The sequence below is a fragment of the Phalangium opilio genome, unplaced genomic scaffold, assembly GCF_054372755.1.
Source record: "Phalangium opilio isolate 3A_F unplaced genomic scaffold, DU_Popi_V2 ptg000011l_1, whole genome shotgun sequence".
NCBI lineage: Eukaryota > Metazoa > Arthropoda > Arachnida > Opiliones > Phalangiidae > Phalangium > Phalangium opilio.
Window position 1 is genome coordinate 3,082,371 of NW_028324147.1, and position 19,735 is coordinate 3,102,105.

At 39.3% G+C, this 19,735-nt stretch overlaps 1 protein-coding gene across 1 annotated transcript in view; it reads left to right on the forward strand.

The window, feature by feature from the left end:
* The window catches only part of Cals (calsyntenin 1), a 118,789-nt gene that overhangs the window by 75,077 nt on the left and 23,977 nt on the right, over positions 1 to 19,735 (forward strand). Inside the window, exons 3-6 of the mRNA XM_089858079.1 lie at positions 653 to 836; positions 4,167 to 4,375; positions 7,776 to 7,922; positions 8,021 to 8,212. Coding sequence (XP_089714205.1) covers positions 653 to 836; positions 4,167 to 4,375; positions 7,776 to 7,922; positions 8,021 to 8,212 — 732 coding nt within the window. The remainder of the gene's footprint in view (positions 1 to 652; positions 837 to 4,166; positions 4,376 to 7,775; positions 7,923 to 8,020; positions 8,213 to 19,735) is intronic.

Sequence of the window (19,735 nt, forward strand, 5' to 3'; positions counted from 1 at the left end):
TCATTGGTATAAACCAATCTGTATCCATTTATGCGTAACGTAGTCTCGTGCCCCACCGATTATGGTGTTACAAAGACACCAAAAAAAAGTAGTATACGTGACGCGAAGGATTACAACGACGACTATGAGAGAGGGGGGATTGTATGTGTATGTAGGACGAAATCGGAAACAGAGTATCGATATTCTGGCGACAGTGTTTCTGTTTCGAGATACGCTACGCCGCAGTGTAGCTGGATGGGGAGTAATGACGGGCGGAAACCAGAGGTTGAGTACCTCTGTATACCATCACGATTATGTAAAACGAAAAACGACTAAAAAACGTTTGTCGGAAACTCTCAATGGGGTGCAATCCTTGGTCTTAAAAGTGTTAGGAAGTTAACGTAATTAGTCATGTTTTTTGAAATACCATAATTGTTTTATTTTGAAATATTGGGGTTTATTATTTCATTTTTGAAATGTTTTTGTTTGTGATTTATATTTAGGCCTTATCTATTTTAATTTATGTAATTATTCTTGTTTTTCAAACCGTAACAATACGCCTACTGTACTTCGATATGATATTTTGGGTTCATTATTTAATTTTTAAAAATAGATTTATTTGTTGTTATTTATAGGTATTAATTTTATATATTTTGTTTTTGTTGTTTTATAGCGGAAGTATGCGCTTTTATCGTGACGAATAAACATCACGGCGAAGTTCCATTCGCCGTCCAAATTAAAGACCACGAGAGCGGCGAGGCCGAGTTGATCGCCAAGAAAGACTTGGATTGCGAAAAGAGAAGAAACTACAAATTCGACATCGCCGCCGTCTCCTGCGACAACGTCATGTCCAAAAAGTGAGAATTATGCATTTTTTTTATTAAACTGAAACTTGTAGGGTTTAGTTAAGCCACGAGGGAATTGGGAATTTGGACCGAAAGGTTATAGGTTAAAGGTCAGGTAATTTGAAATTGGGTAGGTCTAAAAATGGGGAAGGTGAAGAGTCTGGGAATTTGAAGATCTTTGAGTTGGTAAATCTCTGAATTTTAAAATCTTGGAGTTTGGAAACCTTGGGCTTTAAAAATGTTTGAATTTGGAAACCTTGGAATTTGTATTTAGAAATATTTCTTGGAATTAGAAAATAGACCGTAAAGATCAGGTAAAAGTCTTTCAATTTGAAAATATACCAAAAAGATCAGGCAAAAAACCTGAAAACACCAGAGAAAATTTGAATGTTTCATAACCTGATTTTTCTGTACGAAATAATCAAATAAGTTAAATTCATTTAATACCCATAGACTTCTTATCTTAATTTCTAACAGAATTGAGAGTGATGACCTCTTAGAGAGATCATTGGGAACATTATAATTTATTAAATAATCTTTCACTTGGCGGGCGGGTATTCATTTCGCGACATTAAACTGATTCTCCCTTTTAACTCTTTCGTTACATACTTTGAGGGTCCTAGAGCTCTGCTTTTATTCGTCTTCCTTAAGGTTAATATTATAAAGTTAATCCCCGGGAGAGACGTACAGTACGTACTCTTAGGGCTGCTAGCTGGCCGGCTAATACGTTTAACTAATGACCGAGCGGAGAAAGATAGCCTTTTACTAAAGCAGCATCCGGATAACGGACAACCTTCTATTATCTTGCTGCGCGATTTAACTCCTTTTCTGCCTAATTTTTGAAGATAAGTAGCTGCATGCTCTCTCGGCGCCAAGGATGGATGCCGCACCTCTCTCTCTCTACAAAACAAATAGAGAACCGCGCCTTATAGATTGTTCCATTAATTCCATAAGAGAAGCAAACACCACAGTAACGGGGAGGTTACCTTTTTGCGTGGTTATTTCCCTCGCCCCAAGAAGCACCTCTCCGCTAGAGGCAGCACGAGTCGGCTAGCCTCCCGCCGCGTTTTGTGAACTCCGTCTGGTGTTGCCTCTTGGTTGGCACCAGAGATAACCCAAGTACTCGGTTTCCCCGTCTGTGTGTTGGTTTCTCCTTGCAAGTACTTAATGGAATGGTCTATTTAGTAGGATGTTCTAACTTCTAAGCGTTTCCTGTCCGGAGAATTAACCTGCTTTATAAATTGCACCTAACTTTATAAAAGCGCAATGATTTAAACTTCACTTCAACTCTGTTGCAACTTCTATAATGTCTCAGATATTTCAGTCGTAAAAGTGGGTTTTCTGATTTGGTAAATTGGTTGAAGCATAGCTGTGCGATTAAGTATATTCATTGCAGTGTGTAAGGTTTTGTTCAGAATATTCGTAGGAGAGTGGTGAAGTGCAGTAGAAATGTTCGTGGGTCATGTGCTGCAACCTCCTCGCGCACGTCCCTAACTTTGGTATATGGGATTGTTAAGTTCTGCCATGTAGCGACATTTGAAAATAGTTCCAAGCTAGTTCAGACGAGTTAGCTTCAATTTTTAAGACACGGGGGGCATTGTCTACGTCACTATAACGCCAAGGTGGATGCTGGAAGGACTTTGTTGTCGTTCCGTAGATGGCGGTACAGAGGCTACGTTATTGTTACTCCGTCTCACCATATCCTCCAAGGTTTACCATAGAAAAACATGGGGGTTTTATGCTTGAGGAATGATTTACCCCAATTCCATTGTCAGCTTGAATTCTTCCAATCTGAGTTCCAAGGTATAATACCTTGACGATTGAATCTGAGAAAAAGATAACGACCTCAAAGCTGCTGGAATGCAATGGCGGATTAAATAGAACCGGGAGAAACGCAAGGACGCTTGAGATCCGTTCCTTTCGTTGTTAGTCGTCGGCTTGTATTATCGGGAGTCTATTGGGAAATTTGTCGCCGTTGGTTCTGAGACGTCTTCTGGACTCGGATACGCGGCACGCGGGATATACTTTTCTTAATCCTCTTTTTGTAGAAAGAAACTTATTTGGACGTGTGGTACCTTTGATCCTTGTAGCCAAGCGAACGGCACGATTTGCCCTGCAAGAAACGTAAAGGATTAGCGGATAGCTCTAAGGGATCATGGTCCCCCATTCCCGTGTGTAACAAATTTGGGCTCCAAGCAAACGCCAAGGCTTATTTCTTGTTTACCCCAATCATGGACATGTTCGTTGTGTGTTGTAGCTAGATCATTAAACCCGCCGCTTTTTTTGGCGGCTAGGTGATAGTTTATCATTTAGTCCCATAATTCTCTGAGACAGGAATGTTGTCTGCTACTGGAAGAGTAATATATTTGTACAGGAAGATAACGCTTTGGGTTTAGATTTTCAAAGTCAACTGAACTTAGGCTTAGGCTTAATTTTAGGAGGTTTAAAAATTAATAAGGGGTTCAGTTGATGAAGTATTCGTTGATTTGTGAATTTTAGCTGGAAATTATGGCAGACTGACTCATGGTGAATTTATACGTTGATTTGTGAATTTTGTTGGAAACCCCCTCATTTTAAAGAAACACCGGCCATTCTTATTTCTTCAAATAATGCTCTTTCGTTGTATAAGTAATAATCTCGAAACCGTGAAATATTTCAAGTCAACTCATAATTTAGAAACTATTTCTTATTTTGGCGGCGAATTACCCATGATCATCATCGTCTATAACAATCAGCGAGGTTCTCATTGGCTAGCTACATTGATGCCCTGGTCATTCTTTTCCCTCAAGTCTCTCGCTCGTTAAGAGTGAGAGAGAGAGTTAGAGAGAGAAAGAGGGATTTTCATTTTGATGGTGGCGATTTCCTGGAAAGAGGAAATATAGCTAAAGATCTCAATCTGTTAAGAGATCGATATAAAATGGTGCACTCGGCCAAAGACAGACACAGAGAGAGAGAGAATTCACTCCTACTCATTATTAATGAATGCGCCTTCAGAAACGTTGCGAGGCCTGGATTTTACTCCTCAGGGGAAACTTATACCACGCTCGTGCAATCCAAAACTGCACGACTCCTCTTCTCGATCCATTTAATTGATACATTTATGGATGGCTTCATGGCGTTTGAAACTTTATTGAATTAAAGGGAAGTGAATGAATGCCTTAGTAGAAGATCCCTTATTATGGATGAGGTTCGGGAAATTTAATTTTTGCTTTTAAAAGTTCTCTTAAATAGAGAAGCCAACACCACAGGGGTCGGGCCTAATTTTTGGGTTAATTAATTTTGATGAATTTTTGATGAAGGCGGATTAAATGTTTAAAATTTTATTTTATTTATTATTTTTAGTGTCACTGTCCACTTAACGGTTGTGGACGTTAACGAGCATCCTCCGGTGTTCTTGGAAGAATCGTACCTGGTGAGCGTCGACGAGGACAAACTTTACGACAAAATCCTGCAGGTTGAAGCCGAGGATGATGATTGCACGCCAACCTACAGCGACATTTGCAAGTACGAGATCCTCGAGACCAATCAACCATTCACCATAGACAGTGACGGTAAGTTTGCAAAACCACCAACCAACTATTAAAACAGACCAAAATTCGATTACCGAATAACTTTCAAGAAAATATCAGAACGCAAAAAATTATTCGTTAGAATTACCAAGGATAGATGTAATTTTAGAAGTAGGTATGGAGAATTAACGGTTAGTATTTACTTCAGTTATTCCGACTCATAGATCACCCATTATAGAGCCCCTCCCTCCAACACGTAACGAAATTTTAAAATTATCTTATTGGCTTCTCACTTAAACTACGTTTTGATGACGTTGCTGACGGGGACGGCGAAAAATACGGAGGTAATTCCTTTTTACCTCTGTCGCTATGACCCACCCGTCTCTTCTTTCATACCCCCTCTCCGTCCCGTGGCAGGGGGTCCGCGACTTCGGCGCGCTCCCAGATTATACTCTGTTCTCCATTCCTACTTCTAAAATTAAATCTATCCCTGGAATTACATAACCCATGCGAGTATCTACCCCAAAAACCTTCCTTTTCTCAAGTTCTTCGTTTTATAAATAAAAGCATACACTCACGTACCTCTGCGGTGTTTTCAGGGCAGAATACTTTTACCTAACGCCTCTTATTCTTATCTATAGAGATGATAATCTCGTTTAAGCAAAGTGCCTCCGGAAACTGGATCCTATCAAAATAATTATAATTCGGAGCAAAGGAGAGGAGATGGGGAGGGAAGTATGGCCCGGGTTGGAGTGATGGGAGGCATCCATGCTAAGACTAAGAGAGCTTTACAAAGGTGTCTCTGCATAATCCCAACTGACAATTTGAAAAGGCTTAGACACTAACAATAGAGAGATGGACGAGGGGGCTTGGGGGGGGGGACTCGGGTGCCAAGGGCTTATGATTACGAAACGGCTATCCCTCATCCCCCCTCCATGGCCCCCTATCTCCATGGAGCATTAAAACAATAGAAACCCCCTCTTTCAAACAACCACATTAACGCTTCGCCTCTAAGCTCTTCAGACTTCCCAGGCTCTAGTTTGGAGTTCTCTGCATGGACCCCCACGCGTACTTCGGCACGAAAATCCTTTTTACAGTATGACTAAAGGTTTGTTAATTGAAGTGGGCCAAGAAATCTTTGAAAATCAAAGCAGCCGGGAACGCAGACCCCTCATAGTATTCGTGGTGTTAGGTTATGTTACGTTAGTTTAGGTTTTGTTAAAGTTAGGTTTATGTTTGGGGTTAATTAGGGTTAAGTTAGGTTTATGATTACTTAGGGTCAAGTTATGTTTATGTTTACTTAGGGTCAAGTTAGGTTTATGTTTACTTAGGGTCAAGTTAGGTTTATGTTTACTTAGGGTCAAGTTAGGTTCATGTTTACTTAGGGTCAAGTTGGGTTTATGTTTACTCAGGGTCAAGTTAGGTTTATGTTTACTTGGGGTCAAGTTAGGTTTATGTTTACTTGGGCTCAAGTTAGGTTTATGTTTACTTGGGGTCAAGTTAGGTTTATGCTTACTCGGGGTCAAGTTAGGTTTATGTTTACTTGGGGTCAAGTTAGGTTTATGCTTACTCAGGGTCAAGTTAGGTTTATGCTTACTCAGGGTCAAGTTAGGTTTATGTTTACTTGGGGTCAAGTTAGGTTTATGCTTACTCAGGGTCAAGTTAGGTTTATGTTTACTTGGGGTCAAGTTAGGTTTATGTTTACTTAGGGTCAAGATAGGTTTAATTACGGTTACGTTAGGTTTGGTAAGGATTTTGTTCGGTTTTCCAAGGTTTTGGTTAGAGTTAAGTTCAGGTCGGGATTAAGTTAGGTTTAGATAGGGTTTGATTTAAGTTTGGGAAGTCAGGTGTCCGTCTTTTAGCCATAACCATGGGCCAAACGATGCGAGCTTACTAGACTACCTCAACGACCAAGGTATTGAAGTCAAATTATGAGCTTCCGATATCTCTCTTTCCAGACTACCTGTATTTATCCGTAAGCGCGCGCGAATGTAGGCGTCCTAAACATCCTGAAACCCCCTGGAAGGCTTTAAAGAGCGGGTTCTTATTGAGAACAGAGCGGCGAATATATACGTAGGGACCACCTGTTAAATCAATTTTCCGATTTGGAAGGTCTTAAGCAAATCGCCACTATACCCCATCCGTGGGAGAGAGAGAGAGAAAGAAAATAAAGGGAAAAAATTCTAGATTAGATCCTGAGGGAGGAACAAAAACTCATCTCCCTAAAATGGAAAAGAGAGAAGTTCCGTTTCTCTTTTTTCTCTCTCTCCTTTTATCCACAGATGTATGCCTAGAAAGGGAAATTGGAAACGTATACATATAGGCTGTGGGCAAAAGAAGAAAAAAATAGCTATTTCAATGTGCAAAAGCTTTTGTGTAGTAATATATATTTCGCCCAAGTTTCGAATTTCAATTTTTTAGAAAAATATTGGCCAATTTCCGTGATTGGCTCATTTTTTAAACGGTTTAGCTTTATATTTTTCATTATTTTCCTATAAGAAATGAACTGGGAGAATAATTGTTAGCGAAAAATGAGAACTGAATTGAATTGAATTGAAACCTAAAAAAGGCGCACGGTATAATTGCGATATGATCGTCTGCTAAAAAAAAATAACAATCTTAATTTAATTTTAAAATCTGATTTTTAACTTCTTAATACGTTTGTTAATTGTTTAATTACACTTAATTACTTTATTAAGGACTTAAAGTGTAAGTTAATTACATTTTATTTTAACACAAAAATTAAGAGTGTTTATAAGTTTCTGAAGATGTTTTTAAACGATAAGAAATTTGGTCAAGGTTAAGCCTTGGCTAAGGTTAGGCTTAGTGTATGGATCTGTACAGTAGCATCTGGTTTTAGCATTAGTAAGGCCTTAATCTGGCTAGCGATACGTAGTTGAAAAACAAAGCCCAGTTTTTCAAAGGCTTCTGTTACACTTAATCCATATTAACAGTCCTTTGATTCTTTGAGAGGAACCTTGCAAAGTTTTTAATCTCTTTTGGTAAACATTCCAGTAATTAAATCGCTAGGAAAAACACGCTTACTCATCACTTATTTTTGCTTAACAACGTTAATTAATTATAATTTTAGCCAAGGTCTCGGTCGAAGTTTAATTATTTATTTTCAAAACGAATAAACACTTGAAAGTAAAAAAAAGAAAACCCTCAAAAACAGATGTAAAAAATTAAAAAATCATTAAGTATCAACTAATTAATTGTTTGTCGAAGGGTAGCTTAATTGTTTTAATCTCAGATTGAAATTAAAATTAAGGGTTTTAGATATAGGTTAAGGTAATTATTATTAATTAAAGGGATTAATTTAATAAAATCATAAGTTTATAAGATATGTTCCATAAGTATGACACTACCTATACTTCGAATGCTAGAGACTTACAGCTTTATCTAATGAAATTTCGTTTTCTTATTTTCGCCCCAAATATAGGACGAATTAAGAATACAGAAGCTTTATCATGGAACCGAAGTCGAAACCACATTTTATCAGTCGTGGCCTACGATTGTGGTATGAAACGTTCGAAACCCGTCACTGTAAATATCAAAGTCAACCGTGTATGCAAATTAGGATGGAAAGGTACATTAATAATTAATTTCCTACATTTTATCTAAGCCTTGGTCAAAATTATTAAATTAAATTAATAATTTGACCTATTTATATTTTTGATTCGTTAGAAATCCGCGAACGTGTGGAATACACGCCAGGTTCGGGCCAACGAACTTTGTTCCCTCGTGCGCGATTGGAAATGTGTGACGTTCCTTGTGACGTCGAGAAACTTGTGACGAAAATCTCCCTAACAACCCGACATATTGGAAAGGGCTGTGATCGTGACACTTATTCCGTCGAATCGCAACGAAAGCTGTGCGGTGAGTCCACTGTTACTAAACTTTATTATACTACTTCATACCTTATTCTCGCACCCAATCTCAATATTTGCTTAACGGGGATTGCTCATAATTAATATTCAAATGTGAACGCGTCTTCTGTCCTTCCCTCTGCCCTTCATAAATCGATGAGCTAGGCAGTATTCGTCCCTTGTCCCTTCGTCTTTAAATAAGGGATTGAAAAGGGTCTTCTGGCGTTTGGCATTTGAGTAAAGAGAGATTGTGCCCGCGTGCGTGTTTATAGTTTCAAATTCCAAGTCATAAACTAACTGCATGGGTTCAGGGTTTTTAGAAGAAATGGTTAAGGAATTGCAATGCGCCAAAACATCGCAACTGAGAGAAATGTTTATACAACTCCCCCTCCGTGGTCTCCCGCTTAAATGATCACATGACGTACTCCTCTGCGATGCGCCCGAGGTTAGCGGTTCGCATTGAGAGAGAGAAACTACTGGGGAGTTCAATTATCTCTTCCCCCTTTTCTTTTGGTCTCTCTCTCTCCTTTCTCGTGGCGAAACGTCGTGGATCTGGCTCGCCTTAGCGAGACGCGTTATTTATTGTTCCTAAACCATTTAACTCGAGTAACTATATACCACGCAATCTTTAGTCCCCCCCCATCCAATTTACATTTCAAAACTGATTTTCCTCATTTCAACTAGAGTCTAGAATTTAGTGTAGGGGTCTTTAATTATTACGAATCTCGCGCAGGCTTATGTTAAAATAGATCGGTCATGAGTATGTGCTTAAAGGGTGCGTAAGAACCCATATAAGTCCACCTGAGAACATTCGGAGACTGAATGCAGTAAACCCCCCCCCCTCCCTTGAGGGGATCTCAAACGCATGTCCGGAATTTGTTTAAAATCCATTCCCCCAACTAGATTTATTTTATTTTTCAAATCTTATTCGCGTAAAATTAAATTAAATTACTCCTTAAACTAATAGAAAGAAGCTTAAAATCTTAAATTAACTCAATATTTGACAAGTCTTAATTAGAAATATTTATTCAACCCCAGGCAGGTTTCTAAATTAAAGATGAATAAGTGTAATATTTGTCCATTAAATAATCCCTCGTCATAAGTTCATAATTAGTTTAATGCCAGAATTAATTGCGCTTCCTTACAATAAGAAACTTCTCCTTTATTACTGATTCTCCGTGCTTTTTACGTAACAACAAACTCTCAGAAATAATAAACCAGGGTTCAAACTTATCTGAACGTGAACTTCTGTTATAAACTTATGTCGTTTATAATGCTCCGGGAGCATTGGAATATATTGAGTGTAAGACTTGGGGTATAGCGTCTCAAAGTTAAATGGCAAAAGATAATCTGAGAAAACCATCCCCGCTAGTTCAACATGACCCATTTTATCCTTAAAACTGATTTAGAAAAACTGCCTCTTTTAGTACGAAAAATTCCCAGGGCTCTAAATCGAGTCTTTTTAAGCTAATTTCGTGTTGAAGGGTTTTTGGGGTTTTTTAAATATTTTTTATGAAGAACTGACCTGATTCGACTCACATGATCAAAATAGCGCCAGTACTTTCTCTTATTTTTAAATTCCCCTAACGTCGAATTAACCAACTTATTGACAGCCCCACTCTACTTTTTTTTCTCTTTTCCCGCCTTTTCCCAGCGTTGCATATAATGGTTTGAACTTTACCCTTACTGAACCTTTTAGACTCTAGAGGGTTAAGGGGGCAAAAGTCTACAGGGAAATTAAAAGTTAAAAGAGGACTGCTGAGCTACGACTACCAACGGCTGGTTGGGTCGTTATTGTTATTACATGAGAAAAGTTTTCGCGCGCCTTTTTTTTTCCCGCCCTTCCCGCGTTCGCGCCTTTTTGGAGAGCAAGAGCGATCACGTGGTGATATAATTTTCTGAGTTAATAGATGAAAAGGCATGCATGGAGTAATACTATGGGTTATGTTGATTAATTTTTACGTATCTGAATCAGTAGTTTTCACGTCGCGTTTTGCGCCAGGATAAAAACCAGGGTATCTTTAATAAAATAATGGAGGTTAGAGGTCACGGCTGTAAAGATAATTTAGAGCTGAAAGAACGTTAAAATTTTATGACGTGACCATCTAAATTAACCATTAATTTGGGAGCGGGCAAAGAGGTGAAAATCTCAGTGAAGTTTCGGAAGTAGTTTCTCGTTTAGAAAAGGAATTGACCACACTTCCTCTCCATTGAAGTTTACTCCATGAGAGGGAGTTAACTCTATCGATTTGTTGGGTGGAAAAGCAACCGTTTTTGGGCGAGATAGGCCTTGGTCAGTCTAGTGGGAATACTTTTGTAGAAAATGGAGCTTGACCGACTGGAAGAGTTGAGTTAGATTCCGCCTGTCCGGTAGCCGGTCATTTTGATAAGGCTTTTAAACCCATTTATATATATAGTGCCAGCGCCGCGTCTTAACCGAGGGGCTATTCACTCAGTTATTATTCTTTTGGCGAATACGTTAGACCATAAGTTCATAAGATATGTTTAATTATAAGTTTGTCACTGGTAACTTAGAAACTGGAGCTTGTCATGAATGAAGTGACGTGGGTAATAGATTCTCTTAAAGCGACGCCTGATGAGACATAAGAGTGAAGGGCCCCTCGGTGTTTGCTTCAAAGGAGGAATCCCGAAACTGTCCAAAATCCTGGGCTTTTTATCTCGTCTCGCAGGATTCCGACTTTTCCCGAATTTTTTTTCTTTCTTTAATATATCAACTAAGGGACACTTTGAATGTATCACGCACTACTTTTTATCTGCGGGAGTTAGTATATAATATTCGTCCGCCAAAGGTTTTCTTCTTGGTAACATTGAACTTTGGGGGGGGGGGGAAGGGTTAGGCTTTGAAGGAAAAAAATATTAAGCCAGTGGTCAATTTTCGTTGACCCTGGGTCCATACTATCTCTGATAGTTTTTCGAACAATTGCTTTTAGTATATGTATCCGTTTTCTTGATATTCTTTCACTGTGTTTTACTACAATTTACTAACTTCTGATATCCTAAAATTTGACTATAGTCTGCTACTACGAACTTTCTCGTGACGTCACAACCTCCTATCTCTTACCCCTGTTTTGGGCACCATATTGGAAGTCGTCAGCTGAGGTCATACTACCTATATTGACGTCACGTCCCCGTAGCTCCTCCCCTTTCAATACCACTCTATATACCGACCTTAATGACGTATTTAAGTTACTTGGTACAATTCCATTACGAAATACGAAATTTGAATTAAATATTAACACTTAAAACGGCCCGGGCCACTTTAGTTAATCAGATCCAACTTTTATCGCGAAGTTAACTTAATTTCGCCGTTATACTCCTCTTTTTCCCTTATCTCTTTTAAGCTTTTAAGAGGGTCAATTTTAGTTGGTCCAGGGGTCTTCTTGAATTTAAAGATTATTGCCCCAGGACTTTCTACTAGGCAAGGGTTAAGAGATAGAAATCTCAAAGGGGTTCTTTCTACCCATCCAGCATTCCTCGCGATGAATATCGGAGTTTCCTACTGTGTACATAAAAAGGAAAACAGGAATAAAATTTTGGGGGCTTTTTTATTTTTGGCCCACCCGGCAGGAGATTCCCCAACAAACAAAAATTTGCCGGTCGATTTTGAACTCTGTTTGTATCTAGTGTCATAAGTGGAATGTTTCTTTTCTAAGTTTATATATTCAGGATGATTCAAAATGGGTGGTAGGCCTAGGTCAGAAGTGAGGTGGATTCTGTGGGTGATATTTAATCATACAAACCTGGAAATACCAGGGAAATAAATGATCGACTAAAGATTAGCACCTGGAAATGTCAGGGAAATCGGTTTTCCATAAGTTATATGAACCCTGAAATGTAACTTCTATCATGACATTTTGACATAAGGGCCACTGTAAACAACTAGGGCCATAGTTTGAAAAAGAAAAGGTCTCACTTGTAACTTGCTCTTAACTTAAACTATTAACTTATGTTAGTAACAGTAGCTAGGCCTCGTGTACTAGCTGTTGTCCTTTAGGAATTCCAAACGGCAAACCCATACCGGGTTATAACCTCAAACAACCGAAATAAAGGCTTGCTCTGAACGAAGTCCTGAGCGTCGTCGTCGTCAAAATAACCCTGAGGACTCCTAGCTACGGATAAGAGTTGATATATGTAAATGGGGACTCCATGATAAAAAACACACACAAACAAGCAGTTTCTTCTATATATATTCACAAAAAAATAAGATACACTATAGACCTGTTCTCGTTCTCCTTGGAGAGAGACGTATTCCATGAACGTAGGCCTAGTTACTTGGGATTTACTTTCTCTTCCCGGACACTTATACAATCTGATCTATTTTTCACTTGATTTTACACTTGTCACAAACCAACAACAACTCAGGGAAAACGTGCTAAGAATATGTTTGAAACCTTTCATTAGTCCATTAGAAATGTTTGACTCGTTTTTTTTTCTTTTTGAAAACCGGTTGATTTTATTCGTTTTAGAATGGCAAAACAGGCTCAAAATTATATTTTTATTTGCTTTACAATGGTAAAAGTGGCTCAAACATGGTTTTTATTGGCTTTGGAATGGTAAAATGGGCTCAAACATGTATTTTATCCGCTTTAGAATGGCAAAAGTGGCTCAAACATGGATGTTAATCGCTTTAGAATGGCGAGTTTATTTGCTTTAGAATCTCAAAATGACTTTGGTTCACTTTATTATGTCAAAATAAGCTAAGATCGAAACATTAATCAAACTCATTTAACTTGATTTTTAACCAAAGGTGATCATACACACTCACTAGTCCCATGCAGCTCATCAGCTACCTTCTGTTGAATCTGTACTTTATTATACCACGAACCACCTCTTGTTTGCAGTAAAATATATATAACCCTAAGCCTAACTGGTCGCGGGGGCAGTCTGTACATAGTTATAGGAATTGTGCCACCGCTTAGAGAGAGAGAGAGAGCTGTACAGCGTAAGATATCCCTACGTCCCACCATCCCATCCAACCCCATATCCCATCGTAACGTAATCTAGCGTAGCCAGAAGCGAAAGAACCCTGCACTGTTACCTCCCCTTACCTCGGTCTCGCCAAGCTTCCTCTAGCTATATTCTTCCGCAAGAAGGGGGGGGGGGGACATGGGGAGGGGTGGGGAAGAACGCCTTCTCGAAAACTTGATTGCTTCGCTCCATCGGAGACAATTCGAACCCCGTCGTCGACGCTTCAATGTTCGTTTTCGTCCTTTTCCTCAGCTAGTTGCTATACTATAGCCCAAAAGGAACCTAATAGTCATAAGTGTGATCGCAACTTTCTTGCTAGAAATTAAATATTCATATTTTAATCGAAAGAGTCTATATAAAGAATTAATATATATCAATTAGAACCATATTTCTATCTACAATATTAAAGAAGATACCTGTGATTAAGTTTCCGTAATGGATGGACACTACGCGTTAGGCTTCACCGCAAAGCACTGGGGAGTACGCCTATTGGATGAATCTGTCAGATGGTATTAGGCTTTACCCAATCATCTTTACTCCCACACTAGCCTTCTACTTTGTAAAATCCTCCACCATGTAGGTGATGTAAATGGGAGGAGCCTTCTTGAAGCCCCGCCCCTTTTGCTGTTTCCCTATATCAAGCAAACGATACTACACCCCGCCCACCTTTTTGGGGACTCATTGCTAGATACCAATATTAATCCTTGAAGGTGTTTCTACCTATTCATTCTGCCTCACCAGGAGGAGTTTTATAGCTTGGCGTATTTATATTTGTCATGTTACTCGTGACTCTAGTTAGTTCCCTGGACTCCGCGCCTAACTTCCTATGGGGGTGGGGAACAAAAGGGGGAGAGGGAAGGGAGAGTAGCACCTACTGCTACGTAGGGACTAAGCAACCAACCACCCTTTGCCCTTTAACCGAAAGGAGAAAGATTTTTTTCCGGGTCGATGCCGATGCGGATGGATATGTCGTCAAATTCTTTCTAGATAGACCCCTTCGCTTTTGCGTCTCGATTTGGTCGACGTATTGGACCTTTTGTAAAAGGTTAGCGCGCTCTCGCTTTATTTGTGGTGACGTAACTATGACGTATATCTCGCGTCTCAACTAGAGGCTTCGACAACAGCGGGAGTTTCTTCAATCATTCATCGCCTGCAGGGTTTTTGAAATCCATTTCTTTAGAAAGGAATTAAAACTAGATTTCAATTTCTTTTGCGCTGTTTGCGATGATGTAACTATGACGTAACCACGTCTGGTAATTTTTAGGCTTAAGGTTAGGGCTTCATTTATCGATTTCTTGACTTATTTAAATGTATGCTAGTTTTAGGTTGCATTAGAAGTATTTTTTAGTGTAAGTTTAGGCTTATTCCTTTTGCTGCAATGAAACGAAAGTAACCATCTCAAACGTCAATATTTGTTGACTGTTACATTACTAGTTACACTTCCCATGAAAGTACCTAGAGAGTTGAGTCTTTCAAGAATGACTTTTTAACCTTTGCCCTCCTTATCCCAAGACAAGTTAACTTGGCACTGGGGTTCTTGCCTATTGTTGTTCTTTATTAAGTCCGAAGCTTGAGCGATAAGAGAATGTGCAGTTTCTTTCCTTAATCCAGCGGTCGTTCTGCCATCCTCTACCCGCATTCCACCCCCATCCCGCTTCTTTTGGAGATGTCGCGATGGGGGATCATCCATAAATAACTGCCGGATAAGCGCCTGTACTTGCAATCCGGTTGGTTTAGTTCTTTTTGGGGTCTTGGAGGTTTTCTAGAGAAAAAAGGAGTGGACTTACTCTTTACGACGCTAGGAAGGACTAGTCTGTATATCGGTGAACTTTGACCCCTTTTTTTGCCTCAGAGTCGGTAGGGACTTAAGTCTTGATTTTTATGGTGGTGTATTTTATTTACTAGCCTTAATCTTAATTACGATGGACGTGGTGGTTAATTTTGCGAAATAATTATTTTCGTCTAATCACGCTTAACGATTAGGGATTAGGATGTACTTACTAATAGATAATGATAAAATTAATAGTACTTAGCTTTTTATAACTTGTATTATTCACGTTAAACGTCCAGTACTTTAATTTCACTTGAAATTGTGGTAATTCTCCATAGCTTTGGTGTGTTTAGGGTAAGTCGACATCTAGGGTAAAGCATCCCTATGTATTTTTCCATAGCCCCTGTAGACATGTTTACCCTGCCCAAATTCATCGAAAGAACTCTTGTGTATTTGGGAAAAGCCGACATCTAGGGTGAAGCATCCCTATGTAATTTTCCATAGCCCCTGTAGACATGTTTACCCTGCCTAGATTCATCGAAAGAACTCTAGTGTATTTGGGAAAAGCCGACATCTAGGATGAAGCATCCCTATGTATTTTTCCATAGCCCCTGTAGAAATGTTTACCCTGCCCAATGAATGAATGAATGAATCTTTATTTGCCTTCTTAGTAGATCCCTTTTGAAACAGGGAGGAGCCACTACTGGCTCGCAAGCAATTGGTACATACCTTTTTTTTTTTTTTGTAGCATTAGAAAGGTAAGATTTACAAGATTAAATAAAATGAAATATACAATATGAATATATACAATGAAACAATACATTTTGTATTTTGTTTTACTTCCAACGGAGTGAGAGGGGGCGCAGCACACTAGCAGAATGGGGGAGGAAACTGTTATTGTTTTTTAGGTAATGTTTTTGAACGGCGTTGATTCCAGAGGGTAAGAATCCTTTTGGTAAGTAAAATGTCGGAGGAGAATACGTGGGGATCAATGTAACCTAGACGAATCTCGAGTGTTGCAGCCCGAGTAGAATATGTGACACGGGCCGAGGCAAAATCAGGGCATACCATGACTATATGGTGAACATCTTCAACCGTATTTGGACATCCAGGGCAAGAAGGGTCCCCTCCAAATATTGTTGAAATTCGACCAGTCGTAGGGAGGGACCCAGTCCGAGCTTGGAAAAGCAAGTGACTGCCTTTATCGTTGGAGTAAAAAGATTCTAGGCGTGGCGAAGATTTATGTGCACGGTACAGGGCGAGACTAGGATGTTTAAGTAGTTCAGTACGCCAAAGGTCTTCTGACGCCTCGAGAACGGATTTGTCGACAGCCCCGCACCATTCGTGCCTAGAGGTTAGGGCTGCACGGGACTGACGGCTCCCAAATTTGCGATCTAATTGTGTCATTCTCGTCATCCAATTTGTGTTTAAGCCCGAGAAACGAACATAGTCATACATTTTTTTTATAACACGCGAGGAGTCCGTGAATCGTAGTCGGCCCAAGTATCGCAATTTGCTTTTAGCCTCACGGTGCGCGAAAGAGGACCAAGCAAGCTCGCCATCTATAGCTGCCTTAGCAGTTATAAAATTTCCGCCAATCGCCGCCTTCCCTACCAAGAATTGGGACTGATCAAGGCGTAGCATTGTGGCTTGACTGAGGCATAGTACATCATTAGCGTATGTAAGGCTTGGCACCGCCACCGCTTTCCACAGCGTCCGGGTAACAAATAGTGAATCATACGAGTGAAGACCTTTATGTTTCACCGCTCCTTTTAGCCTATTGGCACGCATTTGTATTTCCCGTTCTTGTGGTTGAAGGTAATTTAAATCTACGCTAAGACGAGTACCCAAATACGTGACCTCCTTGGTTTCTACCAATGGTTCGTTTTGGATGTAGAAGGTCGGTTTTTGTGCTTCGGGTAGTGGGCTGAAATCTAGCACCACACATTTGCTCGGGTTGAAAGAGAGTCCCATATCACTCGCGAAATCACTACATGTGTCCAGAAGGTGTTGGAGCTCGCAATGGGAACCGCCCAGTTTCCGTGCTCGCTGTGAAGCTACCTTACAGGCGCCATAAGAATTTATTAGAGATTAATTAAACTGAACACTATGTAATCTCTAATCTCAATATAAATATTCTTTCATTACAATTAATTATAATTAATCCTGAACAATTAAAACTAAAATAAAACCCTATTCACATCAGTGGAGGAGACGAAAAACAATATTTAGGCCTAAGCCTATTTATCTGATAATAAATCCAATTTATTGAATCGCGTACTTGGAAGATTAATTGGTTTAAGCTGGTGGTATTTTTCAATTCGTGGAATTCAACGCAACGACGAATAGAACTTGGCGGAGGGAAAGAAAATAAAAAATGGCTTCGATTTTTCCCAGAGTCTTCCTTCATCTTTGATTTTTACTGTCCTCGAGTTTCCCCATCTCCTTTGGTTTGGTTTGGTTTGGAAAAGCAATGAGATTTGGCCTAAAATAAATATAAAGCAATATAAATGGTTCCTTCAGATCAAGCTCTCTCCTCCGTCCGTTACCCCCTCCGTCCCCCCTATTTCACTTAAACCTCCCTTCTTTGGGGATGCCTTGTATTTCTAATAGAGTAACTCCTCCTATAGCTGGCGTTGCTAGGCAAGGCTTAGCAGCGCATTCCTCCCCCCACTCCTGAAAGGTATGACCAATGATTCCGTTTACCACCAGAGTCCTTTGACCGTAAAAAGAAGTTTGTGTTTTTTTATTTATTTATTATTAGAGAGTTTAAGAAGCTGACTTAAAAACGTGTAGCCCCATTCTTATAGTTATGCCTATTTCGTAGAATTCCGTCAAGTTAAGCCTAATGCGTAGTTTTTCGTTACTTTTCTCCAACTAGTTAAGCCTAATACGTAGTTTTTCGTTACTTTTCCCTCGAGTTAAGCCTAATACGTAGGCTTTCGTCACTTTTCCCTCTAGTTAAGCCTAATGCGTAGGCTTTCGTCACTTTTCCCTCTAGTTAAGCCTAATGCGTAGGCTTTCGTCACTTTTCCCCCTAGTTAAGCCTAATGCGTAGTTTTTCGACACTTTCCCCCCTAGTTAGGCCTAACGCGTAGTTTTTCGTTACCTTTCCCACTAGTTAAGCCTAACGCGTAGTATTTCGTCAATTTTTCATCCCTAGTTGAGCCTAACGCGTAGTATTTCGTCAATTTTTCATCCCTAGTTGAGCCTAATGCGTAGTTTTTCGTTACCTTTCCCCACTAGTTAAGCCTAATGCGTAAATTTTAGTCACTTTTCTCCCCTATAGTTAAGCCTAATGCGTAGTTTTTGGTCGCTTTCCCCATGGTTAAGCCTAATGCGTAGTGTTCCCCCTAGTTACGGTTAGTTTCTTAAACTCTCTATTTTCTTGAATTGAACCCAACGCTATTTCCAAGAGCTTTTGGGTTCCTTTTTTTCCCCCCCAAATGATAAAATCATTTATTTTTCTGTACAGTCTGAGGGCGAGTATCTCGACGTTAAAATGGAATTGAAAATACCGTCGACAATTAATCTGTCTACGCTGACATTTTCTTCCTATTTTCTCTCATACAATTTTTCAAGGTGTTTTTTTTTTTATTATTAGATCTACAACCGCGCTTCGGTTTTTTTTTAGCTTTTTAAGGGTCTGCATTTTTTCATACTCTAGCTTTTAAATTGGTTTAATAATAGGCCTACATTTTAAAAGTTTTTAGACCTTATTTCCTCATTATACCAAATAGGACGTTTAAGCCTTGGTTTAGAGATACAGAGTTTTAAATTTGTAACCATGGAGACGCCTTTGAGCTATGCTTTCAAAACGATATGGGAACATTCTAGAGCTGTAGATGAAAAAGCTCCATTAATGAATTGTGGTATGCTCGTAATACGAAATAAAATAAAGCAATTAGGCTTAGTTCCTTATAACCCTGTTAAGCCTTTGCAACGCAGTTTTTGAGATATACAGGTAGGGAGGGTATCGAGATCAAAGATTCTTATGGGTTTTTATTATTGGAATTGTTTGGAACTTTTTTTGTTGATCCGTTGGTATGATCGTCTATAGTTTAGTATCCAATCATATTGAACTTCTCCCCCCCCCCTCGGCCCATCCATTCCAGTGCGCATGCTCGATAACGCACCCTTCTTGCAACCCTTGTTCCTTTCTTACGCGTGATTGATGAAAAGGGCCGCTCTTCTGACAAGGTTAAGGATGCTATAAGGTTGCGCGTCTCAACAACAAACTTCAATAGAAAGAAAGCGCTAAGACAATGATATTTCCTATTGTAGTATTGGTATACCGTATATAGGCTTGTGCTTTTGTTGAACACTCAATCTGAGACGATATCCCTTTCCTAAGAGTAGGAATTGAAGACAACCTTAGTTGTCATTCTTATAAGGGGTTATTTTTATTTCGCTGTAAGCTTTACTGTTATGTCAAGTTATTTTGGTTATCTACCGATATATAGCTTCAAAAGGGGTTAGAAGTTTGGAACAAGGGCGCATCATAAGGAAGTAGTAAATATATAAAACAACGTACCCAGGAGGCGCAATTTTGCTTCCTGAATTTATATCACGTGACCTGTGTTATATTGACCCTCGCAAACCAAACTTACGTTTAAAGCTTTTTCTTGTGAGTTAATTTGATTTTAATTTTTTCATTTTTGGAAAAAACAAAGCCATAAGTAAATAAATAAATAATGACGTATCCTGGGTACGAAAAGCTATATTATTCCTTATATAATAACGCTCTTATGGGATCTTATTTTCTTTTGACCC